This window comes from Anser cygnoides, chromosome 3 (genome assembly GCF_040182565.1).
Source record: "Anser cygnoides isolate HZ-2024a breed goose chromosome 3, Taihu_goose_T2T_genome, whole genome shotgun sequence".
Classification (NCBI taxonomy): domain Eukaryota; kingdom Metazoa; phylum Chordata; class Aves; order Anseriformes; family Anatidae; genus Anser; species Anser cygnoides.
The window spans coordinates 11,314,766-11,336,737 of record NC_089875.1 but is presented as its reverse complement, the minus strand read 5'-3'; the positions used below and the strand labels follow the sequence as shown (position 1 = coordinate 11,336,737).

At 43.1% G+C, this 21,972-nt stretch overlaps 1 protein-coding gene across 8 annotated transcripts in view; it reads right to left on the bottom strand.

The window, feature by feature from the left end:
* Positions 1–21,972, bottom strand: part of RIN2 (Ras and Rab interactor 2) — a 284,987-nt gene that overhangs the window by 108,272 nt on the left and 154,743 nt on the right. For 4 of the 8 annotated variants that reach the window (XR_010830861.1, XM_066995455.1, XM_066995460.1 and 1 more), the window contains 8 exons: positions 21,750–21,803; positions 20,043–20,188; positions 17,311–17,471; positions 16,482–16,758; positions 15,415–15,581; positions 14,078–14,192; positions 13,600–13,712; positions 355–420 (listed from right to left, as the gene is read on the bottom strand). Coding sequence is in view for 7 of the 8 variants with exons in the window: in XM_066995455.1 (XP_066851556.1) it covers positions 355–420; positions 13,600–13,712; positions 14,078–14,192; positions 15,415–15,581; positions 16,482–16,758; positions 17,311–17,471; positions 20,043–20,188; positions 21,750–21,803 (1,099 nt within the window). In the remaining variant the exon portion in view is untranslated. The remainder of the gene's footprint in view (positions 1–354; positions 421–13,599; positions 13,713–14,077; positions 14,193–15,414; positions 15,582–16,481; positions 16,759–17,310; positions 17,472–20,042; positions 20,189–21,749; positions 21,804–21,972) is intronic. The other 4 variants (XM_066995456.1, XM_066995462.1, XM_066995458.1 and 1 more) reach the window with 3 other exon arrangements.

Here is a 21,972-nt window from a genome sequence, read left to right as displayed (position 1 = left end):
CCAAAGCAAACCATACAATATTTTGTGTAGCTGTTCAACAGGAAAATGGATCTTGTTATACATCGAAGGATCTGCTTCAACACTATCATGAAAAATGATTAGTGATTACTAATGGACCACCCAGAGGTTATCCCATGGAAAGTACGCAAATATAAGAGCCATCTTGTGACAGTGATAGCTTCTGCCAAGAGCCAGACTAAGGTCTTGGAAAGTTTACAATAGGAGTGACCATTCCTATCCCTTAACAACAGACTTGAAATTGCTATTGCACCTAGAGGTGAGAAAAGAACAAGTGAAGGAAATGTCTATAAAATCACTCTTTTGGAAATGAAGAACAAAAGACTATATACATACTGTGACAAAAACAGATGCCAGCAAGAGACCAACAGAATAGATAAGTCCTCTGCTGTTTAACCGAATCTGGAAGAGAAGGAAGTTTATAAAACTATGTCACAATTGCAAGCAACGATATTTCTCTCTGCTGATGATTCTGTAATCCTAAATTGCTGAATTGCTAAACACTGCTAAACAAGCTGTTAAAGCTAAGTCAGACCATTACATCACAGATTTTTTTTGCCTACTCTCTATTCCCAAAGAATAAAATATTACTAAAGAGCAGCGTTATTAGGACCTGGTAGCATTTCAAACTGTTCCACTGCCACACACACTTTGTCTCCCTCATACTGTTACGTCACAGAAATAAATAGTCTTTTTGCCAATTAACTCCTATTTAAGTCATGTAAGAACAAGTGGGGGAAAGGAATTTTTTCATTCAGTCATCAATTAGTGCTTCACAGTGGGGGAAACAAGCAAGGTCACGCACAAACATTTAATTTCTTCCCCACTCTCACCTTGGTGAAGGATGCAAGTCAGCCACCTCAAGGCCTCAGCCTCAGCTGCTGAAGGTCATCAATGCTGACGCACTGTGGCACAAAGCCACAAGCCAAAGGTTACTTAGTGCTGAGGCAATTAAGGCAGAGAGATCAGGTCCTCAAAGCTGTGGAGCTATTTACCTGCTATTTTTAAGGTGTGCATTCTAAACCAAGGCACTCACCTGCATCTTTAAGCCCTAGATATGTTTAAACGCATGACTTTACATGACACAAACCTACAACTATGAATTAAAGCTACAGGGAGTAAGGCCACCTCTCCTACCCCATTCCCCATCTAGGATCACGTTTCTCCTCCATTTCCCTATCTTCTCTTTGAAGCTCGACCTCCGTCCCTCTGGGCATTCCTGTTATTATCTCGAGTAGTATCGCTGGCAGCCTCCTCAAGGGAGCTCTCAGGGGAGTCTCTCAGGGCACTGCTGCAGGGGCTGCCTCCTAGGGAGGGCCACCTTCTCCAGCAGGCAGTAGGGAGGCTGCGTGCTGCCAGCTGGGCGGTGCGGCTGGCTGAATTTTAAACTTGCAGACCACCAAGTATCGACCATTATCTTGAGGCTGTTGTCAGGTAATGCAGCCCGATGTGCTTCTCCCCGCTCATTCCATGCAACAAAGCCACATGTGAAGCTGAGTTTCAACTGACAGTTACCATAACTGATTCCAATAGACCATTTCTGTTCACTTAAGTTTCCAGGCTAGAGATCAGTCTTAGCTAGAAATGGTGTATGAGTTATTTTCCTAAGGTGTTTTAGATAAGGACATTGCTATTGCTTGTCTAGGAGTTTTTGAAGTTTAGTGCCGGTATATTATCAGTCAAACCACTCTGTGGCTGAGGTCGATCAACAAAGCTAAGCGCAGAGATCTTCCTTAAACAGGCTGGTGGCCAATTCTTAATTGCTCATCTTGTTCTATATCTGTGTATAAGGAAAAGCAAAAGCCTCAGTCTATTCCTGCAAATGATCTGCAGACGAGAAGAGAGTTCCGAGAATGAAAGTTCATCCACCTCAAACAACACGTTTTTCTTCCTAACAGATGGATTTCTGTCTCATTCCTGAAACTGTTTTAGTCCAATAAACAATTCAAACTAGAATTTTATGCTACAATGTTATTTTCTCAAAAGTCAACACAGAGAATAAGGGTACACAGTGTATCACTGGGCACTTCTCAGTGCTGGCATCCTTTCAGTCAGACTGCTACCGCAGTCATTTGCAAGAGAAGCATGCATTGCTGATGTAATGATAAGCAGCACTACAATTTCCTGAATGACACTGTGCAAGACTGCTAAGGCACTCATATATCATTTTGCCTCACAGTCAGGAGAAACTGTTCACCCGGTGAGCTAAATATTACTTCCAAATCCTAAGTAATTATTTAGCTTCATTCCCCAAGTGCAACTGAGGGGAGAATCTGACTTCCAGAGTCACGGAAAGGATTATCGGTTCTGACATTTTGCAAACCTGTGCCTGCAATGAACTCCATACACCCAGGATCCTCCTGAAGGTCCATACTGGAGACAGGGGCAAACATGCTGCAAAAAGGCAGTTCTGGGAGGACTTCCCTCTTTACCTCTACATGCTCGAGATTCAGCATGATGAAGCATTGCTGTACTTCTAATACACCATGATAAACATGGATCTATCCTGTACAGACACTATACACTGGAATTGTTAGAGCATTTGTACTCCCAAGAATCCCACCAACTTGCAGAGATATGTTGCTGGCTTAGATTTGCTGTTACTTTTTCGCACATTAAAATACTGGCTTAAACAAATAGAATATTTTGCTTCACTGATTTTTGCCATCATATAAATGGCCACTGCCACGAAGACCATTTGTTATTAAAGGTATTGCAGTGCATCTTCAAGTCATAAGCTCTAAGCATATGTATGCTCAGAGGGACCATTACATTCACGTGGTCATTACATGTAACATACATACAATACTCTCACTAGACTGACTGTCCAAAGAAATCAAAGATTTGGATGGCTTCAAAACATGAAGGCCAATTTTGCCACTAACTACCTAACTGAAGGTGAAAAATGTAATGAGCCTACTGATAATGTAAATTGCAGGCTGTATGTGGCAGACAGGAAGAAGCCTATTTTTGTAGCTATGGAAGAAGTCTCTAAGGCAACTTCTACTTGCAGCTTCTATTACCAGTTCCAAGCAAAACTCAAAGTTTTGCTGAAATAAGAGCTGTTCTTGAGATGAGACATACATCACATTCTGACCCAGAAGACCTTTTTGTTTGATACCCTATAGTATAAATCTTTTAACACTAAGGAGCCACAGAGCCCCAAACATATCTTCTGCCTGCACTTCATCCACTCCCATGCATCCACTCCTTTTCTCCTGCTTCCACTAATATGAATGGTCCATACAGGACACCTAACCTGAATTTCCATTTTAGTTATTCTGAAGTGCAAAAGAAAACCACCCCAAAGACATCAATTAAATTCACTTTGTATAACTAAAAGAAAAATTTAAACCCAGCTCCCTCCTACCCCAAATGAACAGCAGGAAAGCAGGAAAGACAGATGCTATTTTACAACAAATTCCTGTCTGGATTTTGGTCAGAAATTTAGTTTGACCAGGGCCAATATCTGTAAAAACTGTCAGTATGCAATACATCAGTTGGAAAGGAATCTACAGGAAAAGGAAGCAAATGAAGCAGCTGGGATTATTTAAGAATAAAAAATGTCTGAATTCAACCTGAAGTGCAGACACCACTTCTCAATTACATCACTATCCTCCATAAAAAGAACAGCCATTTGGAAAGACAAACAGTTAGTAAGGCCTGTGTCTATAGTTTGCTGAAGACAGTGCTTCCAAAGATGTTTAGGGCTGCTTTCTTTGGGCTATCTGTAAGGCCCTTCTTTGGAGGTCTTTCACAGGAATAGGAGTTGCTGTTAAGGATTATTCAAAATTAGAAAGTGTATGCTAATTATGTATGACAGGTTTATGAATGTACCAGTAACACGCGTCATGCTGCTAGACACCGTGAAGGCAAAGCAAATGCAGCGACTCCATCAGCAGCATGAGCACCAATTTCCCCTTGTGGAATTGCACTGCAAGACTTCAGTTTTACTGCAGGTTAACAGTTAACAGTTTACAGTTAACAGTTTTACCGCAGGTTAACAGTTTACCGCAGGTTAACAGTTCCAGCTTTAGTTAACTAGCAATACTCCTGGCCTGGGATCAAGCCCAGCTCTCACTGTTGACCAAAAGTATTAGCTATTAATTAACGTAAATTACAACAACTTTCCTTTATGAGGTTTGCCTAGTCCTACATAAATAAAGGATTTCCTGTGATGAATGAAAAGGTGTTTTCTAATGCAGTTTTCACTTTCTGCAGGGCAAAAGTCAGACAATTTATTAAGATCATTGCCTTTTTTCAGATTACCTCACTCTGCCACTGGACAGCAGGATTAAAACCCTTCCACATACATAGTAGAGGGTAGTTTCCTTGGGGGGAAAAATGCTAGCTGTGGAAAGCACTTTGACAGGAAATTCATTTGGCTGAAGTAGATACATATTACAGCTGTACTTTCTGGAAGAAAAAGTGCAACTCTTTGGGTACAAAACCTTGTTGGTGAGCTCACAGGGTGATAAAAGCTGTGCAGAACTCTAGTTGCTTCCGCACTGGCTCAGGGGGTGGTGCACACATGGCATCTCCCTGTTATGCCATGGAATGGGCAGAAAGGGGACAGAAGAAGACAGACAGCAGGTGATACAGGTTATAAAGCAATGAAAAATGAATGAAAAACAGCAGAAAGATAGCTGGAGCAAACTGACATTGATATAAGGGCCCGCCCTCACAGCAGATTTGCCCTGGGAGGGCTGTGAGATGGTATCCATGGATGGGCGCTGGGTGCAACTCCAGATGTGCTGGACTTGCAGTACACATACGGTGCAGTGTTACTTTCTGAACCAACAAATCTCCAATTAATCTGGCTTGCCACCTGTGTGCAGAGCACCTCTGCATGGTGTGTGCAGAGAATCCAACAGCATACGGTTCACTGCTCTTCTGGCACATGCAGTAGGTCTGACCTCACTGGACTTTTGCACATGTGGAGAATGGCACAATTCAGGCCCTGTGCCCAGGGGCTCTTGCTTATTTAAGGCAGCCCTGGAGCAAGCTGATTCACACCAGTATCATAGAATGGTTAGAATCATAGAATGGTTTGGGTTGGAAGGGACCTTAAAGATCATCTAATTCCAACCCCAAACCTCCCTCAAAGTATGAAACTTCCCTCAAAGTAGATACAATTCCTGTTTAAGCCTGTTGCTGTAAAGGTTTCTTGGAGCAATACGGTTCTTTGAGATTCTTGCAGACTTTATAGCACATACAGAGGAGAGAACGAAAGCTGTCTGGGTCTGATCAGGTCCAACATGAAATGATAGTCTGGTCTTTGAGGGATGTTTTTTGCTAAATATACTAATTCCAACAAATAAAGATCTTCTGGGAGCCAGCTGAAACTCACTGCCAAGTTTTTTGAGGGCTGCAGCCAGAGAATTTGGAGATGTTCTCTAGTAAGTCTTGCACTGGTAGTTTGAGGGATTTCCAGTGTCAGCTCTCCACTCTGTCAGCACTGACTTCCCTGACACACAGGTGACAGAAGTATGCCCTCACTTTAGAGCAGTCCCCACTTACCATAGCTGAGGGAGAAATGCTTGAGCAAATAGCCCACACTGTTCAGGGTATGGGCACGTATTCCCTTCTATCAAATCTGCTACTGGGCATTGAGGTATTTAATTCTTGCATGAAGAATAACTAGAGGACCTCTGCCAAAGCTGTTGGCTAGGCATAGGCTAGCTCGGGAAATGGAAAAATAATGGAAAGCATCAAATTTTAAGAAAAACAGTATTTAATTTCAACATACACTGTTGTTACTCATCTAATGCCAAAAAAGAGAGCATACACTTTCAAACGAGCCAGGTTCAGATTTGCTCCAAGTCTGCTATGACTCTGGAAAGTATTGCACTAATTGGCGCATAGCTGGGGTGGCTCATCAGAGCAAGAAGGCAGGTATAACAGCTTCCAACTGTTTTCTCCTACCTGATGACATGCTAAAGGTTTTCCTGCAATCCCCTTCTGTTTAGGCCTACATTAATGCCATCTGTCCACAGCAAGAGCTGCAATCACAAAAGTCATACAAGTAAGTGTGCTGCTTTTTTAACTCCCTCTCCAGCTCCGGTAGCCTCTCACCATTTTCTAATCTAATGCCCATCTATCCATTTCAAAAAGAAACCAAACGGAACTATGAACTGCTTTATACTGTATTGCTTAGTGGTTTTGAGACAGTTAAATCCAAATTAGGCTGAATGGCCACTGTTCACTTATTTCTTCTTTCTCTCATTTTAGTTCTATGTTTGCCTAAAGGGTCTCTTCTTTTTCTGTGATTGACTTTGGAGTACCTGCTCCTGTTTTACAAACCTCCCATAAGCCTACAGCTCTGAAAATACCATTTTAACTGATGAACTATTCCCACATCACTGATTATCAGTGCAACCTTTTAACTGTGAGCTCAGAGACCCTGAAATCTGGTACAAAAGCTTAAGAAAAATATTTCCTTGAGCTGTCAAATTAGGCTACAAATCAATCAAGCAGCCTTCTCATGAGACAAGTAATATTTCCTGCAAGAGGCAATGGGATAGCTTTTCTCAGGGTACATGACAATGTGTGAGCTCAGGAAAAACAAGGCTAGCAAAACTTTCAAAACTCACAGTAAGTATAAAAGGACTTAACTGCAGGTTTTAGCAAAGAGCAGAAAAATGGCCTCAGATGGAATCGTCTTAATTATGGAAGAGAAGGCTCAATTCTCTGTTTAAAAATAGGAAATGTTTCTTCCCCAGGAGAAAACTATCTGCAAGTGAAGCATTTGCTTGTACTGCAAGCAGGAAAAATCAACATTCCCAAACTCTCCTTTGAGGTTTGGCTTGTATCTAGCAGCTAAAGCAGACCAGAAGAACTCTCTGTTTTGACTGATCACACACAGAAGGCTTGCAAGTTCAAAACCTACTCTGTTTGAATTTATATGGAGGCTATCTCTTCTGTAGCAAACATGAAGACGTTGCCACCAATTCCAGCCATTCCCAGACAGCATTTGTAGGCAACAAGGAACTGAGGCTGAAGCTAAACAGTGGAGGAGAAACAATGGAAATAAAATCAATGTAATTCCATTCTTCAGTTTCCATTCAGTTCCTGGCAATTGTTGAAGGGAAAACAAGGAACTAGTGCCAAAATCCAAAATGGTTTTGCTCCACGGTCCAAATATGAGAGAGATTACCTCATTCAGGAATATTAAAAGGACTCTACTACGTTTCCAGTACCTCAGCTGCAAAAAACACAGGTCCTAAATCTGTTTGAGGATCCTTTTCCTGCAGTGTCCTTGCCTGACAGTGGAAATTCAGTGTAAAATCCTGCATTCCTCACATCTTGCCATAAGACGAAACTGGAACTTCGCAAACTGGAACTTCAGACAGGTGCTGCATTCCTTTGTGTTTGAATGGTGTTTCCTTCCTGGAGCTCTTCTGAGACACCTGAGAAAGCATTTTTGCTTTGCTCTGTATCACACAATTCACTTTGCAGAGGGTATACACCCTGGAGTATGCGACACTGAGTGCTGCACATAGACACTCAATATATTAAGCAAGAAATGCATGAGTTACAGTCAGAGGAAATTCCTCTGTTGTTAGGAGCTTTGTAAGGGATCAGATACTTCTGCTCTGATACAGTATCATCATCCTAGACTCCCTATCTGGGGAGCAACGGGATTCAATACATGAAAACTATTACAGGAAGTTGGAGAGATTAGTTACAAGCCTCAGTCTGCACATGGTGCTATGCCCATCTACAGGCTTTTGGGATCTGACAATAAATTAATCCATTAATACCTGCTGAGCTGCATACTGCTGCTGGAGTGGTACCATCACGTTGCAGAGTCTACTGTGAAAGCTAGAAAGAGCCTGGCATTGCAGTCAGGTGTGCACATGGCACCCCAGCACAGGGGGAGGAGGAGTAACAAGCACTGCAGTGCAGGGTAATGCTGGGGGGAAGCAGGGACCCCTGCTGATACTGAGCATCACCACGTTAGTGGTTGCCCCAATGACTGACAGAGACATTGAACCTATCCTCCCTCCTTTCTCCAAGGATTCAACGTGGTCTATATGCAGACACCTAGGCAAGAATGGGGCAGGGAACAGATACACAGATATTTGCTGTGAAGAGGTGAAGGCCAGCTTGGTTTTAATTTCCTATGATTCATCACTGTGCCCTGGAATTAAAACAATGAATAGCAAACTGGTCAGCGAGTAGCAAACCAGTAAAGTTCGCTTACTTGCTCAATGTGTTTCTCTCAAGTGTCCATTTACCTCTGGATTCTCTGATTTCTAACAAGGCTCACACTGGGATTACTCCTCCTCTTTTTATGGATAGACATATGAGCATACTCACAAATGCAGATGTGAGCAAATGAACCTGGCTGTTTATCCTTAAGCTAAAATTCCCACTCCCTAAAATACTCCTGGCTCGTGTCTGTTTAATGGCTTTGCATCCAAAAAAAGAAAAATCCAGAGGAAAGCAATTGGATAGAAGACACAGAGCAAATGTCCCTCCACAGGATTACAGACTCAGCAACATGTCCAGGACTCAGAGCTGGAAGAGATGAGAAAGTGAACTTTTCAAAGGTCTGTCTAGGTCTAGAGGGATGCTGCTTTTTCTCCGAAAGCCCTGCTGGCATGCTAGATGAGCTACGGTAGATAACATCAGGTCAGAGCTGCAGCAGGAGGGTGGCCAAGTGACCTCCGAGTAGCAGAGATGGAAGCTCCAGTGGGAAGCACACAGGGAAGGCAGAATTATTGCCTGGACATCAGTGGGTGTCCAGAAAAAACTAGGACTCTTTAAAATATAAATATATTGATGGATTAGAGACTAGACATCAGAGAAACAGAAGGGATCTGATGTGGAAGCTGTTTGAGACTGTCCAGATCTGCCCTTTGGTGGAAAGAGGCCAGAGGCCTGGTCCAGTTCTAGAACTGTTGTACTGACACCTGAGTTGAAGGCGAAGGCATGGGAGGATCTTCTCTTCTCCTTATAAACACTAACACTTTCCTGGAGAAGCATGAGATGGAGTATTCTGTTTCTTGGGTTTGGACTGACTCCAGTCAGCACTGGAAGGAGAAGAATGAAAATCCAGTATTGTACATTGATGATCACACTGAGAGATCTGGTTCCTGCTAAATGATGCACACAGGTGAGGCAGAGAGAATGACATCAGAGACCACTGCCCTGTCTGTTTTGAGACACTGATTTTGCAAAATGCTGCCCAGTGTGCTGGCTTCCCACATGGCATCACATGGGGCAGCCCCTCTGTTCAGACTGGGGCTGACTGCCCTGCAGTCTCCACTCACGGGCTACCCACATCCTACAGTAAGATGTTTCATTTCAAGTAGGAAAACAGAAGAAGGGGAACTTCCTTCTCTAAAACAGTCATCAGATACTTCCAGATGCAGCCTTAAAAAACAGAAGAAGGTTGTCCATTCCTTTCTTCTAATACTAAAGGAAGAATAAAATGAACAATACACCGAAACATCTGATAACAACAGTCTGGGGAAAGGAGCAGTCAGTACTGGGACAGGCACTTAAAATGATTGCAATTTAGCAACCTAGTACCAGGCTGTGTCTCTGGGGATTCACAGTCTATTTGCAGTTCTGCCACTTACCTACTGTGTGACCTCCAGCAAGTCCATTAATCTCCCTTTAACAGGTCGCCTCTGGCACTTCTCCTATCTTTTCTGTTAGATCACAATCTGTATTTTTCCCCCTCAGCCACTATCTCATGGAGCACACTTACAACAGTAAGTCCTGATTCTGCATGGGGCTTACTGTCACAGCTGCGGGGTACATGGCAGAACTAAGCAGTGACTGAGCCTTTGTAGAACAATGCTTTCAACATACGGATGTGCCACAACCAGCTACAAGCTTGCAGGCTGCACCTCATCTAAAGCTCTCTGCTTGCCTCAAATCAAAATGCACCATCTGTACAATGGGCTCTGAAACCCCCACCTGCCCTTGGGCAGTAATAAGGAAGGCTCAAACACAAGGGTGCTACAGCAGCTGCAAGCACCATTAGCAGTGAGACCACTCTCCATGTTCATAATGAAATCCCGTAAATCTCCTCCTGGTTCTGAGCAGCTGCTTGTCTGGTCATGGTGTGAAGCCACTTTGCCGCATGTGGCTGAGAAAGGTCAGGATGTGCACAAACACATGACACTACACTGTGATGTGCATGTGCACACTACAGCACGCAGACAAAGGGAAAGAAAAAGAGAACAGATCCTGCTCTCCCTTTCAGCACAGTAACGTGGTAACAGAGTTCTGGCTTTATGCCAGCATAACAGGGAACACAATTTGGCCACAAGGGATTCTGAATCAGGCAGCCTGAAACAAGAGATACATTGAGATTTTACAGAGTATGATGTTCAAGAGAGCCCTGAGTGTTTAGACTTTTAGAAAAATAAGGTTAAAGGAGGCTCCTCTGCTTTAGAGCTTAACTTTGAAATGATGCAGTCTACTTTTTTATGGCTTACACAAAAGGTATTACTGTCATAACAGCTTGTCTATAAAAATGCATTTACTCTTTACTTACGGCAAAAGCTTAACTTTGACTTCACCACAGTTCTCTTGGATTAAACATTCTGGAGAGGAAAGGATTTTTTTATTTTTTATTTTTTTCCCTTTAGAAATCTGTTTCACTCTGTATACAAGAATACAAGACAGGAGAATCATGATGGCTTTGAGGAGTTCCTCTTTTGGAAGAGATGCTACAAAGACAAATTTGGGATCCTTCCAAATAACAAATGAGCAGTATTAAATTGTGATTATTTGCTGAGATCACCCAGTGCTTCAGACTTGCAGTCACATCCAGCTGGCCTGAGCCTTGAGATCTCCGTGAACCTGTTGAGCAGCCCTTGCTCATGCAAGCAGCCCAAGGCTTGGCCCTAAGAAACTCAGGATGTACGAGCAATCTGTGTGCTGCCCCTGCCGACCTCAGTGTGGGCACATCAGCAAGGCAGCTCCCTGAATAATAAACAACACCTTGCAGCTCTTAATGCTGGCACCAGGCTATACCGAACCTGACTGAATTCTAGCCTTTTGTGGCAACTCAATAATACTTAAATATAATTAATTACTATTACTGTGTATGGGTGTGTGTGAGGGGGTGCTGTTTTGTTCTGAAGTCTACTTTTTCAAGGATTTGGAGAGAAATATAAAAACTGTAAGTAAAAACCAAGAGAACCCTCTTTGCTAATTGTGGGGCTGTTTCCAAGGCTCTTTTTTTCTAACCATGTGATCACAGTGTACAATGAACATTTTGGGTGAGCAAAACAGTAGCGACATTGTTGTGCCCCCATGAAAGCTGGCTGCTTCTGTCCAGTCACTTGTTTTCATTCTTATCAAGGAAAAAAAATGTAACAAGTATAGATGAGCTGTGGATAAGTAGGTAAGTTACTTGTTAGAGGAAAGGATTTTATTCCTACAGCATTGCTTCCTTTTGTCATTCCTATGTTCAGGAAGAGAAAGGGGGGAGATCCAAGGAACTAGATGCTAGTCAGCCTCACCTTGATCCCTGGGAAGGGGATGGAGCAAATAATCCTGGGAAACATTTCTAAACATATGAAGGACAAGAAGGTGACTGTGAGTAGACAGAGATTTATGAAGGGAAAATCATATTTACCCAGACTGATAGCCTTTTATGCCAAGATGGTTGAGGTGGACTTGAACGAGGGGAGAACAACAGACGGTGTTTGTGTTGACTTCAGTGAGGCTTTTGACACTGCCTCTCATAGATTCTCATAGACAAACAGAGGAAGAACAGACTAAATAAATGGATGGTGGAGTGGACTGATAACTAGATGAACTTCTGTGCTCAAAGGGTTGTGCTCAGCAGCACAACGTCCTGCTGGAAGCCAGAGCCTAGTGGTATACCCCAAGGGTCAGCACCACTTATCATCTTCATTAATGACATGGACAATGGGGCAAAGGGCACCCTCAGCAAGTTTGCAGCTAATACAAAACTGGGAGGAGTGGCTGATGCACCAGAAGTTGCGTTGCCATTCAGAGGTACCTGAACAGGCTGGGAAAGCGGGCTGGCAGAAACCTCACGAACGTCAACAAAGGGAAATGAAAAGTCCTGCATGTGGGAAGGAACAACCCCATGCACCAGTATGCACTGGGGCCAACCAGCTGGAAAGCAGCCTGGCAGAGTAAGACCGCGGACACCAACTTCAAGTCCACGATGCACCCTTGTGGCAAGGAGCACCAACAGCATTCTGGGCTGCATTAGAAGAAGCAGAATTAGAATTAGATCCTTCCTTTCTTCTCAGCATTAGTGAGACACATTTGTGAGGCATTAGTGAGGCATTAGTGAGACACATTTGCTGTGCTGGGTCCAGTTCTCAGTTCCCAAGGACAAGGAAGATAAGGACTTACTGGAGAGCATCTAGTGAAGGGTTGCAAGGATGATTTAAGGGACTGTAGCATCAGATACACAAAGAAAGAATGAGAGAGCTAGGACTGTTTAGCCTGAAGAAGGCTCAGAGGCATCTTATCAGTGTGTATAAAAACCTGATGGAAGAGTATAAAAAAGGTGCAGCCAGACTCTTCTGAGTTTTATCTATTCAAAGGACAATAGGCAATGCATACAACTTGAAATACAAGAGAAATAAAAGAAATCATTAAAAGATTTTTTAATTTTTTTTTTTTACATGAAGGTGGTTAAACACTGGAACAGGCTGCTGAGAGGGGCATTGGATTCTCTGTCCTTGGAGGTATTAAAGACGCAAATGGATATGGTCCTAAGCATCCTGTTCTAGCTGGCCATTCTTTGAGCAGAGGTTTGGGGACTAGATAATTTCCAGAAGTATCCGTCAACCCCAACAATTCTGTGATTCTACAGTCTTAACTTTGCAATTGCTCAGTGATTGTAAAGAAGAATCTCTCCCACACTGCTGCATGAGAGTGGTCCAGCTTAACAGCAATAGCAACAGCGACTTCCCTCTGGGATTTCATGGCATCTCTTGCTCTTCTCTCTCAGAAGGGAGCTTTCAACAGCATTGTGCTTGGTGGTTGTCTGTTTCATTATTTGGGAACTACCAGGAGGTTTCACTGGTGTTGGGTAGATTTTCTCATACAGAAAAGCTCTGCAGTGTTTCCTGATGATGGTCAGACTCTGAAATAGCCCAGTTATTTAACAGCTTCCTTCATCTTTCAGTGTGTTAATGGCTTAGGAACACTAGCATTTTTCTTACTAAAGGCCCTAAAGGTTTCCTCTATCCTTTACATCCCACCTATGTATTTACCCTGTCTTATTAAAACAGTAGCATTCTCCTTATTTGGAATATATTCAAGAGCATAAAAACACCATATGCTCTAGTAAGCTAGCTTATTTCAGCACAGGCTGCTGCCTTTAAGGAGGAAATGGAAATACCTGTCCTCCAAGAGATATGGAATGTATATTCACAAGTAATTGCCATTACCCCCAAATCAAAACAAAGCAAAACTACTTGTTTCTTCAAATCCAAACCACAGAATGTGGTGTGGGTTGTGGTTTTTTTTTTTGATAAATCTAGTCAGTCTATATAAAAGCCTGTGATAAAAAAACAGATATGTGTACAAATAAATAAAAGTAATGCAAACAAATGTAGGACTTACGTATGATCCGTAATTCACTGCTAAGGTCTGCAAAGCCCATGGGAGACCTAGGCCAATTAAAATATCAAAAACATTGCTTCCAATGGAGTTGGACACAGCCATATCCCCCATACCTGCAAGCATGGAAACAATAGAAAATCAGACATGTCTCAGAAAGACCCTTAGGCCATCTTCTACACAATTCTACAACACAGGTATTTAGATCCTATAAAACAACAACAACACACCCCTGCTTTTTTGGGAAGCTTTGGAAGTTGGCAATGGTGCCAAAACTTGTTCCACATGGTCATTAAGAATCTGTTAGCTGCTTTGCAATAGCAACAAAATTCTTTTCCTCCTTTGAGCTTGTTTTAAAGTTCAGCCTCAGGGAAAGAGCTATGAAAGTTTTCACATCCAGGACACACCTTTGCTACCTAGAGAGGATAAAGACACACAGAAACAACTCAACAGTAGCCTGACATCTGTGTGACGAACATACCTTGCCTTGCTACGATAAGGCTTGCCATGCAGTCCGGCACACTGGTTCCAGCTGCCAAGAAAGTGATGCCCATTATCACATCTGGAATTCCCAGTGTGTAGCCAATGATTGTCACCTAAGGAGCAGAATTAAACTGTCAGGTGGTTTACAAAGCTTAAAATCAGAGGCCAGCTTGGCCTAATTCTGCAAGATGCTGTGAGACAATGTTTATTGCCCAGTGCAAACTGACACTTTCTCTAAAGAGAAGCAATGACAGGCTTTTTTTTTTTTTTTTTGGTATATTCATCATCTAGCAGAGGATGGCACTGACCTGCTACGTACTCTCTTTGATTAGGTGACTAGGTGCTTTACACCTTTCATCCACAATTTTCCTAACGCTAACCTGGAGAAGAGGCTATATAGTGGGCAACTACCCTGTGTAACAGTCTCCTGATCTTGTCTGAAGCTCACTGACATTATTACATACAAATAATAGCTAAGATGACACCAAAACAACCCCAAGGTTCATTACATTATGAAAACGGTATATACAAAAACATATACCCAAGCCACTGCCAAAAAATTCCTATTGGCAGAGAGGAGATACCTTTAATTTCCTTTGTTCCTTTGCAACGGAGTCTATGACAGATTAGCACTCTTTGATCTGACCCACATTTTAAAAATTTTGGATGCTTTTTAATGATACCACATTTTCTATTAGCCATGTTTAATTGCACAGCAGAAAGAGAAAAGCTTAATCACAGATAATGTTTACTCTTCTGAACATGCATACTTCAAGAAATGTGAACCATATGTTAGAAGCAGAACAGTGACCCTGTGGGTTCTGGTATTTCAGCTATGGAAAGCAGGGATAGCTTTTTCTTGAAAAACATCTCATCCTCACAGATGAAAAGCAGAAGAAAGCATTTAACTTTCTATTTACTGTCCAGGGTAGCACGGGTTATTGAAAACAAAACCAAATAAACTCTCTTCTGTAACCGGTTTGATTAGTTCCTAGGGAAAACCCTGGCGTTCATTTTTGCACTTAGTACAAGAATGAATTGTGAAGGCAGAGGAAAAGTTTTATTGTTTCCCTCCTCCCAGTGGGAAAGCTGTGGCCACTGCTTTAGTGAGGTATCTCCATACTCCTCAGGTCCCACGCTGAGACAGATCGTGAGTTGTGCACTCCATCACAAGAGCAGCAGCCCAAATCCAGGCTTCCCTTTCTTTCCTGATGCCAGTGCCCCACCATTGTCTAATTCTTCTTAAGAGTACAGACCACCTAATTTCTCTAAGCTGACAAAAATCAATTATGTCGCCTTTCTCAGGCTGTGCTTTCTGCTTTACTGGGTACATACCATCCACACCATCATGTACGAGAAAGCTGCAATCCAGAGGGTAGAAGAAGCAAAGGTAACCATGAACCATTTTTCCAAGTGGGGTTTGTTACAGTTGGGCACTGTGAAATACAGGACAAAACTCAGTGGCCATGTGAAGAGCCATTTCAAGACTTCTATTTTGCCAGCTGTAAAACAAAAATGTGAAAGAATCATGATTCTAGCCTGTTTTAGTTAATTGTAACAAACAAGAAGCCAGAGCTGCCTCAACCCAAGGTCCAATCAAACAGATAATGACATTTCATGTTTAGAAGACCACAGCATGAGATCAAAGATGGGAGATAGGAGGGTAAAGAAGGGCACAAGGAAGGATTATGCAGTGCATGCCCATGAAATCCAGTGAGTGTGATAGGCCATGGGTCAGAACAAACCTGCTACACTTTCTGTTTAAAGTTCTTACAGGTGCCACATAAGAACCAAGTTCTAGAAAGAGATACGATCCATCTTCAACTACTAAATAGGAAGGTACAGAAAAGATGGAACCAGGCCCTTCTTATGAGTGTACAAGGAAATAGTGAGAGGCAACGGACCCAACTTGCAACAAGGGAAATTCTGAATAGTTACTACCATAGTAGTACTACTGAGATAGGAGCACACCTTATTTCCCAGCAAAGATAAAGCCTAGGCTGAGATGCATCTGACCTGTTTTCAGGCAACTTGCCAGTGGCCCCACCGTCCTTGGCTTCCTCTGCAGCCAGCGGGGAGAGATGGTCCTCTCCAGAGGGTGACATCGATTTTGGCAGAGGTTGCTGCCTCTCACCGCTGACTGCAGCAGCAGCACTGGACAACTGCAGGGCCAACACATAAGCTGCGACCAAGGTACACCTGAGCCCAGCGGTCTGCATCCTGAGAAGTTCCTGCTACTTTCCAATTCATCTGTTACCTGTGACCAGGAACTAAACTGCAAGGTGAAGGCTGATGGGAGCTGTCACAGAGACACTTCTACCCCAACATGCGCCTGTAATGTTTTCTGGCACAGTCAAAGCGAGTGTTGCTTTCTGGAACAACACAACACATGAGCTTCTTACTGGGTAGGTCAAAAGGTGTGTATGGCCCTTCATGGTCATCATCGTCATCATCTTCGTCCTCTTCCTCATCATTTTCATTGTTCTCATTATCCTCATTCTCATTTTCTGTTTCAGTGCCAGCCTCAGCCATGTCCTCCTCTCGCCGTGTGCTGTTCATGCCTCGCTCGGCTGAGTTGCTTGGGCCTGTTCCATTCTCTACCACATGCTTGATTGGTATTTTGATTGCTACTTCTGATTCACCATTGGTGTAAGTCCTGCTGTTTATCAGTCTTTGTCTCTGTAGATACAGGAAAAAAATCTCACTCAAAGACAGATTCTTTTTAATTAATTTATTTATTTATTTAAAGAGAAAGAAACAGAGAGATGTGCAGAGTTTTTTAAAAATTGGTTTTAAAAGGGATGAATTTTGATCACACGTAATGAAATGGTTACTTGAAGAAAAATCTCACACAGATACAACTTTTAGAAGAGAAGGAGCAGCAGATGTAGAATTGACTACAGGTGTACAACAAGACCAGGGTCAGATTCAGTGCAGTACTATGTTACAAAATAAGTGTAAGTGATGCTAACATCAGATCAATGCTGGGGACATCTGCAGTGAGCAACAGGTAGCATAACCACATAACAACCACATAACTTTCCTAGAATCTCCACGTGTACAGATATCAAAGGATGATTTAATCATTGTCAGAAGGATGAAATCTAGAAAAATGCTATCAGGGATCCAGAAAGCTACTGAGGTCCATTTTGACCTGAACAGTGTCAGAGGAAAGGGAAAATAAAGAATGAGAAAGAGAGAGAAAGTGGGGGAAAAAGATAACAGACATACCTCATTGATTAGCATGCGGCTAGCCATGGAGAGACGTGTTTTTGGGGGAAAGTGGCTGGTTATCATGATCCGGAGCCCAGCCTCAGAAAATGAAAGCTGGTGTGGGTAAGCAGACAGCAGCTCATCCACCATGATCACCGAGGCTTTACGGTGGAAATTCCCTGCAGCCAAGAAATGAACAGAAGCTGAGGTCTTTGTTCACCACCAGCCTCTCTCTCTACCCTATGTGGCTCTTGGCAGAATAAATCTGCGGGTTCCAGAGGTCCTTTCTAAGAACCATTTCTTTAGCTACTGCCATAGCTGTAGCTTCTACTGCCTCCTCTAATTTTAATTTCTGTCTTTACATGGCAGGTTTTATAAATAAATCACCAACATGGTACCACCATGCATGATGTTACTAGAAAAGTAAATCTACTCTGCACAGTTCGTCATAGGCTTCTGTGAAGTGGATTGTTGCTTCCACAACATTGAGGTGGAGGTGGTGCTGCAGTAAGGCTGCATTAATTCCACTATTAAAGTCTGCACTTGTGCAAGGATATTGGCCTCATCCACCACTGACTGTACACTGGGTAAGAAAACTGTCACTGTGTTCTTGCAGAGTACCAGTGTAAATAAAAGCAGGGTCCTGCATCCCTGCTCGCAGTTCATTTCTTAGAGCTGTCATCAAATCTGGCAGCAAACACAGGTGCCAGTCCGTGGGGTGCAACCCACAGCATGAGAGCAAAGAGCAGACCTCTGAAATGCACTCCAGCTGGGGCACAGCGCCAGCATCTGCCACCTCTGTGTGACAGGCCCAGACTCCTTGGGTTGTAAATCCTGGGCCAGGACTGGGACTCAGCAGCAGGGAAACCCAAGATCTTCCCCGCACAACTGTGCTCAGCACTGGCAAGTGTTTGATGGTGTCAAACACTTGGTGATTTGTCACTTGGATGGTGATTGCTTATCACCACCTGTTAGTCTTAGAGCAGAGTATCTCCTCAGCCTCAGTGCCACTTTCTTTTTCTGAGGAGGTTTCCATGGATGGTAACAGACATGTGGGGCCACCTATATTCATAAAAACAAAAATAGCCAGATAGCTTTTCCTTATGACTTTATCACACTGGCATGTCCTATGTGGTACAGAAACCCTTCTACTTGATTCTTTTTGTCCTCTGTTCAGAAAATTAGGAGCTCAGAAAGCAAACAGTACTAGTGGAAACCCTCAACACTCCAGCCTGCTGAAATCAGGGCTGTTTGCAACCCCTTGCTACTGCTGGTGTGCACAGCAGCACCACCCGCCTATCTGAGCCTGGTGGCCTGCTGCCAAGTAAACACAGGAACAATCTGCAAGAAAATGAAGCAATTCTTTGGTCTTCCTTCCTCAGCCAGTTTGAGTAAACACAAATGTTCAAAACAAAAATTTACCAGCAGCTGAGCAAAGAAACACTCTGGTAAGATTTAAACAAAATCCCACAATCAGAAATGCCTCATTTGTGTGTGATCCTGAGGTCACTGGGTAAACCCGAGTTTATGCTTCTGTTTTATCAGTCTAGCTCTACTGGTACAGTGCAGCTTTGCTGTTGAGACCCCAAGACTACAGACTGCCATTCCAGTAAGAGCAGCTTCCCCAAACCACAGTACACCACACTCACAGAAGCTTTCCCTCCGCTCAGCAACAGGGCAGTAACATGATAGCTGGCATCTGGTAGACTCACCAAAGGGTTTCAGGTCAGCAAGAAAAAACATCTACATTTCATGCTTACTGTATATGGACTGTATCTTTCAATCACTGTTCATGGGAAAACAGCTATTTTTGTTAGTTTTTTTGAGTCCAGCAGAACAAAAAGGGCAGCTCATCTGCACTCAGAGACCAGGACTGCTTTAGACAAGAAAACAGCTCCTTCCCAAGTGAAACCAGCGACACAGGGCAGGGGCAGCTGTTATTGCTGAGAATAGGTGCAGAAAAATCCCAGGCAGTTACTGCACATGCTTGTTGCTGGTTGCATAGACAAAGTATGACTTAGTATCCTCTGTACATGCAGTTTAACCCATGCTCACCAATGCATACACAGAGCTACTGCACCTGAGCTATGGAGTGGGTGATTTTTTAAGCTAAGGACACAAAATATTTTTTTTAATGTGATCACAACTGAATTCAAGCGGAAGAGGATTTCAGACAAAGTGAAATCATCCACTTAATAGATCATTTATATGGAAAAGTCGTGCAAGTTCAAGGCACCATGCACATTAAAAAGCATGTTATCTGGACCAACATAGATTTCCCTTCCCCCCTGAGGAGGCACGCACCCTAGTTTAAATACGGCCTTTTTTCCTGTTCAGTTTATGTTGCTTTGGAATGAAACTAAATTTATTGATGATGCCAAATGTGAACGAACATCTTCAGTCAAGAATAACCACCTCCACAGGAGGACTTGCACTGGTGTGGCTGGACAGTCTAAATAAGAAGCTTCTGTGCAAGTCAGGCTCGAAGCTGAGGGGGTGCTTTCAGCCAGGTACTTGTCCAGCAGCAACAATTACCCCAAGGAGGCCTGAGCTGCCTCCGCTGCCAAGGATGCAGTGGCTGGGGTCACTGTTTGCTCCCAGGCACAAGAGCCATGGCCATCCGGTGGAGCTTACGAAGGGCCACCTCCCTGCCTATGTCAGTGCTGATCAGACAAGACCAGCCCACACCACAGGACCAGCAGACAAATTTGTAAACATTCTGAACGATGCAAGCAAGTGGGGTGACTTACTGGAACAGTTACCTTTCTTTAGTAACACCACTGTAGCATCACAGTTGCTGTTATCATCCATTTCTGTGTTGTTTGCTAATCCATTCACCATATTTGCAGCATTTTTCGTCTTCCTTTCAAAACAGTGATGTATGGTAGAGTTGTACCTGCACAAATGAAACAAACTCTAGATGTACCTTTTTGCTGCTTCTTTGTGGATTTCTTGACACTGCCTTTCCTACACTCAGATCCTGGTTTTAAGGAAATCTAGGTATAACATGCCACAAATCTAACTGAACTGAATGCAGTGCAACCTCTCTGATTTATCATATTTCAAAGCCTTGTGGGCACAATCTCTAATACTGTGCTTTTTTATAAGTAGGCAATATTCCCATAGCAAATAATGATTATACATCATTGTGCTTTTTTTTTTTTTTTTTTTTAATCACAGTCACTCCTGAGTATGAGTGCTATGAGTGCTATTTTACCCGTGGAGGCATACTAGAGAAACACAAGACCACCTGCTAAATTCTGGTCTCAACTTTGAATATTTTTTTTTAATCTGTTTCTTATCATGTTTTGAGTAGCCAGGTGCTGACACAAACATGAGCTAGGGATCTTCCCACAAGACTCAAAGGCAAGGGTGGACCACTGTGAGCTCCTGGCCAGGGTCCCTAACCAGGCTGACAACCTCGCCAGCTCTCTCCAGACACATCTGAAACATCTGTTCAAACTACAGCATCACTTTTGGGAAAACAAAACAAAACAGAACAAAAACAAAAAACAAACAAACAAAAACAGAAAAAAAAACAATTCTAGATTCAACAGTAAAATTACCTGCTTTGCTGGCCAGTGAATTGTTGCAAGGGTGAACTTACTCCCCACATTAATTAAGTTTCTAATTACTAGAAGTGAGATGAATTCTGACTTTGTTCCCTTTAATCCAGCCTGACGGCTTTGCTGTTCTGAGAATTGCTCTCATAATATTTACTCTGTTCATCATTTCAAAACAAATCTCTACTCTTACTTGTTGAGACAAGACCACTGGTGTGTTTGGCAGCTGGTAGGTTTTGTTTAATGTTCCAGTTTAAATCTGGGTTTCTTTTCCACTGGCTTTTAAAAACAAGGCAGGAGGAGGGGAACCAAACAGCAGAACAGACTTCCCTAGCATCAACTTATGTGAAAGCAGCTACACAGGACAGATGCTCGAAAAATCAGTGTGGGTTGTGCTTCAGTTTTATCACAGGTGTCAAAGGAAGGAATAATGAATCACTGTGGGGTTTTGTGCCCCAAAAAAAAAGTACAGGGGAATTTTCCACACGTTTGTTTCTGAGCAGGGGTGCTAAAGCAAAGAATGAAGAGTTTGTTTTGGTGGGAGTCGGGGATGGATTCAGGCCTCTGCTCTGCCACAGGCTCACTGTGTTAGCCTTGGTCAGTTCACACAGGGTGAGATCCAGACAGCATCATCTACCTGTAGATGTCTGATACTTTGAGCTGTACTATGGGGATAAGCAGCCCCTCCCTGCCTCATCAGGATCCATGACAAATAGATACATGACAGGGCAAGATGCTTTGTCCCCTGCTGCTGGAGGTGCTGTTGGCATGCAAGCTGAGCAGTGCAACAGAAGCCCTGCCTACAGCATGCTCTAACCGCCTTTGCAGCCTCTGCAAAAGCACCGGAGCTGGGAACCTTCCAATCTAAACAAGCCAGGGATGCATTTGACTTACTTCATAATAACGATGTAGATGGCATACATCAGCACCAAGACTAAGGACTCCCACCTGCAAATAAAAGTGACACAGAAAGTGCATCAGAGCAGGGCCCAGTGCCCGCTCCCATCACGCCACAGGCACGCAGAAAAGCTCGACCCTCCCGGCACATCTAAATGCCACCCTGGAAGAGGAGATGGGTGAAGAAACAGCTCGCGTGCCTGAACGCCTGTGTTGTTGC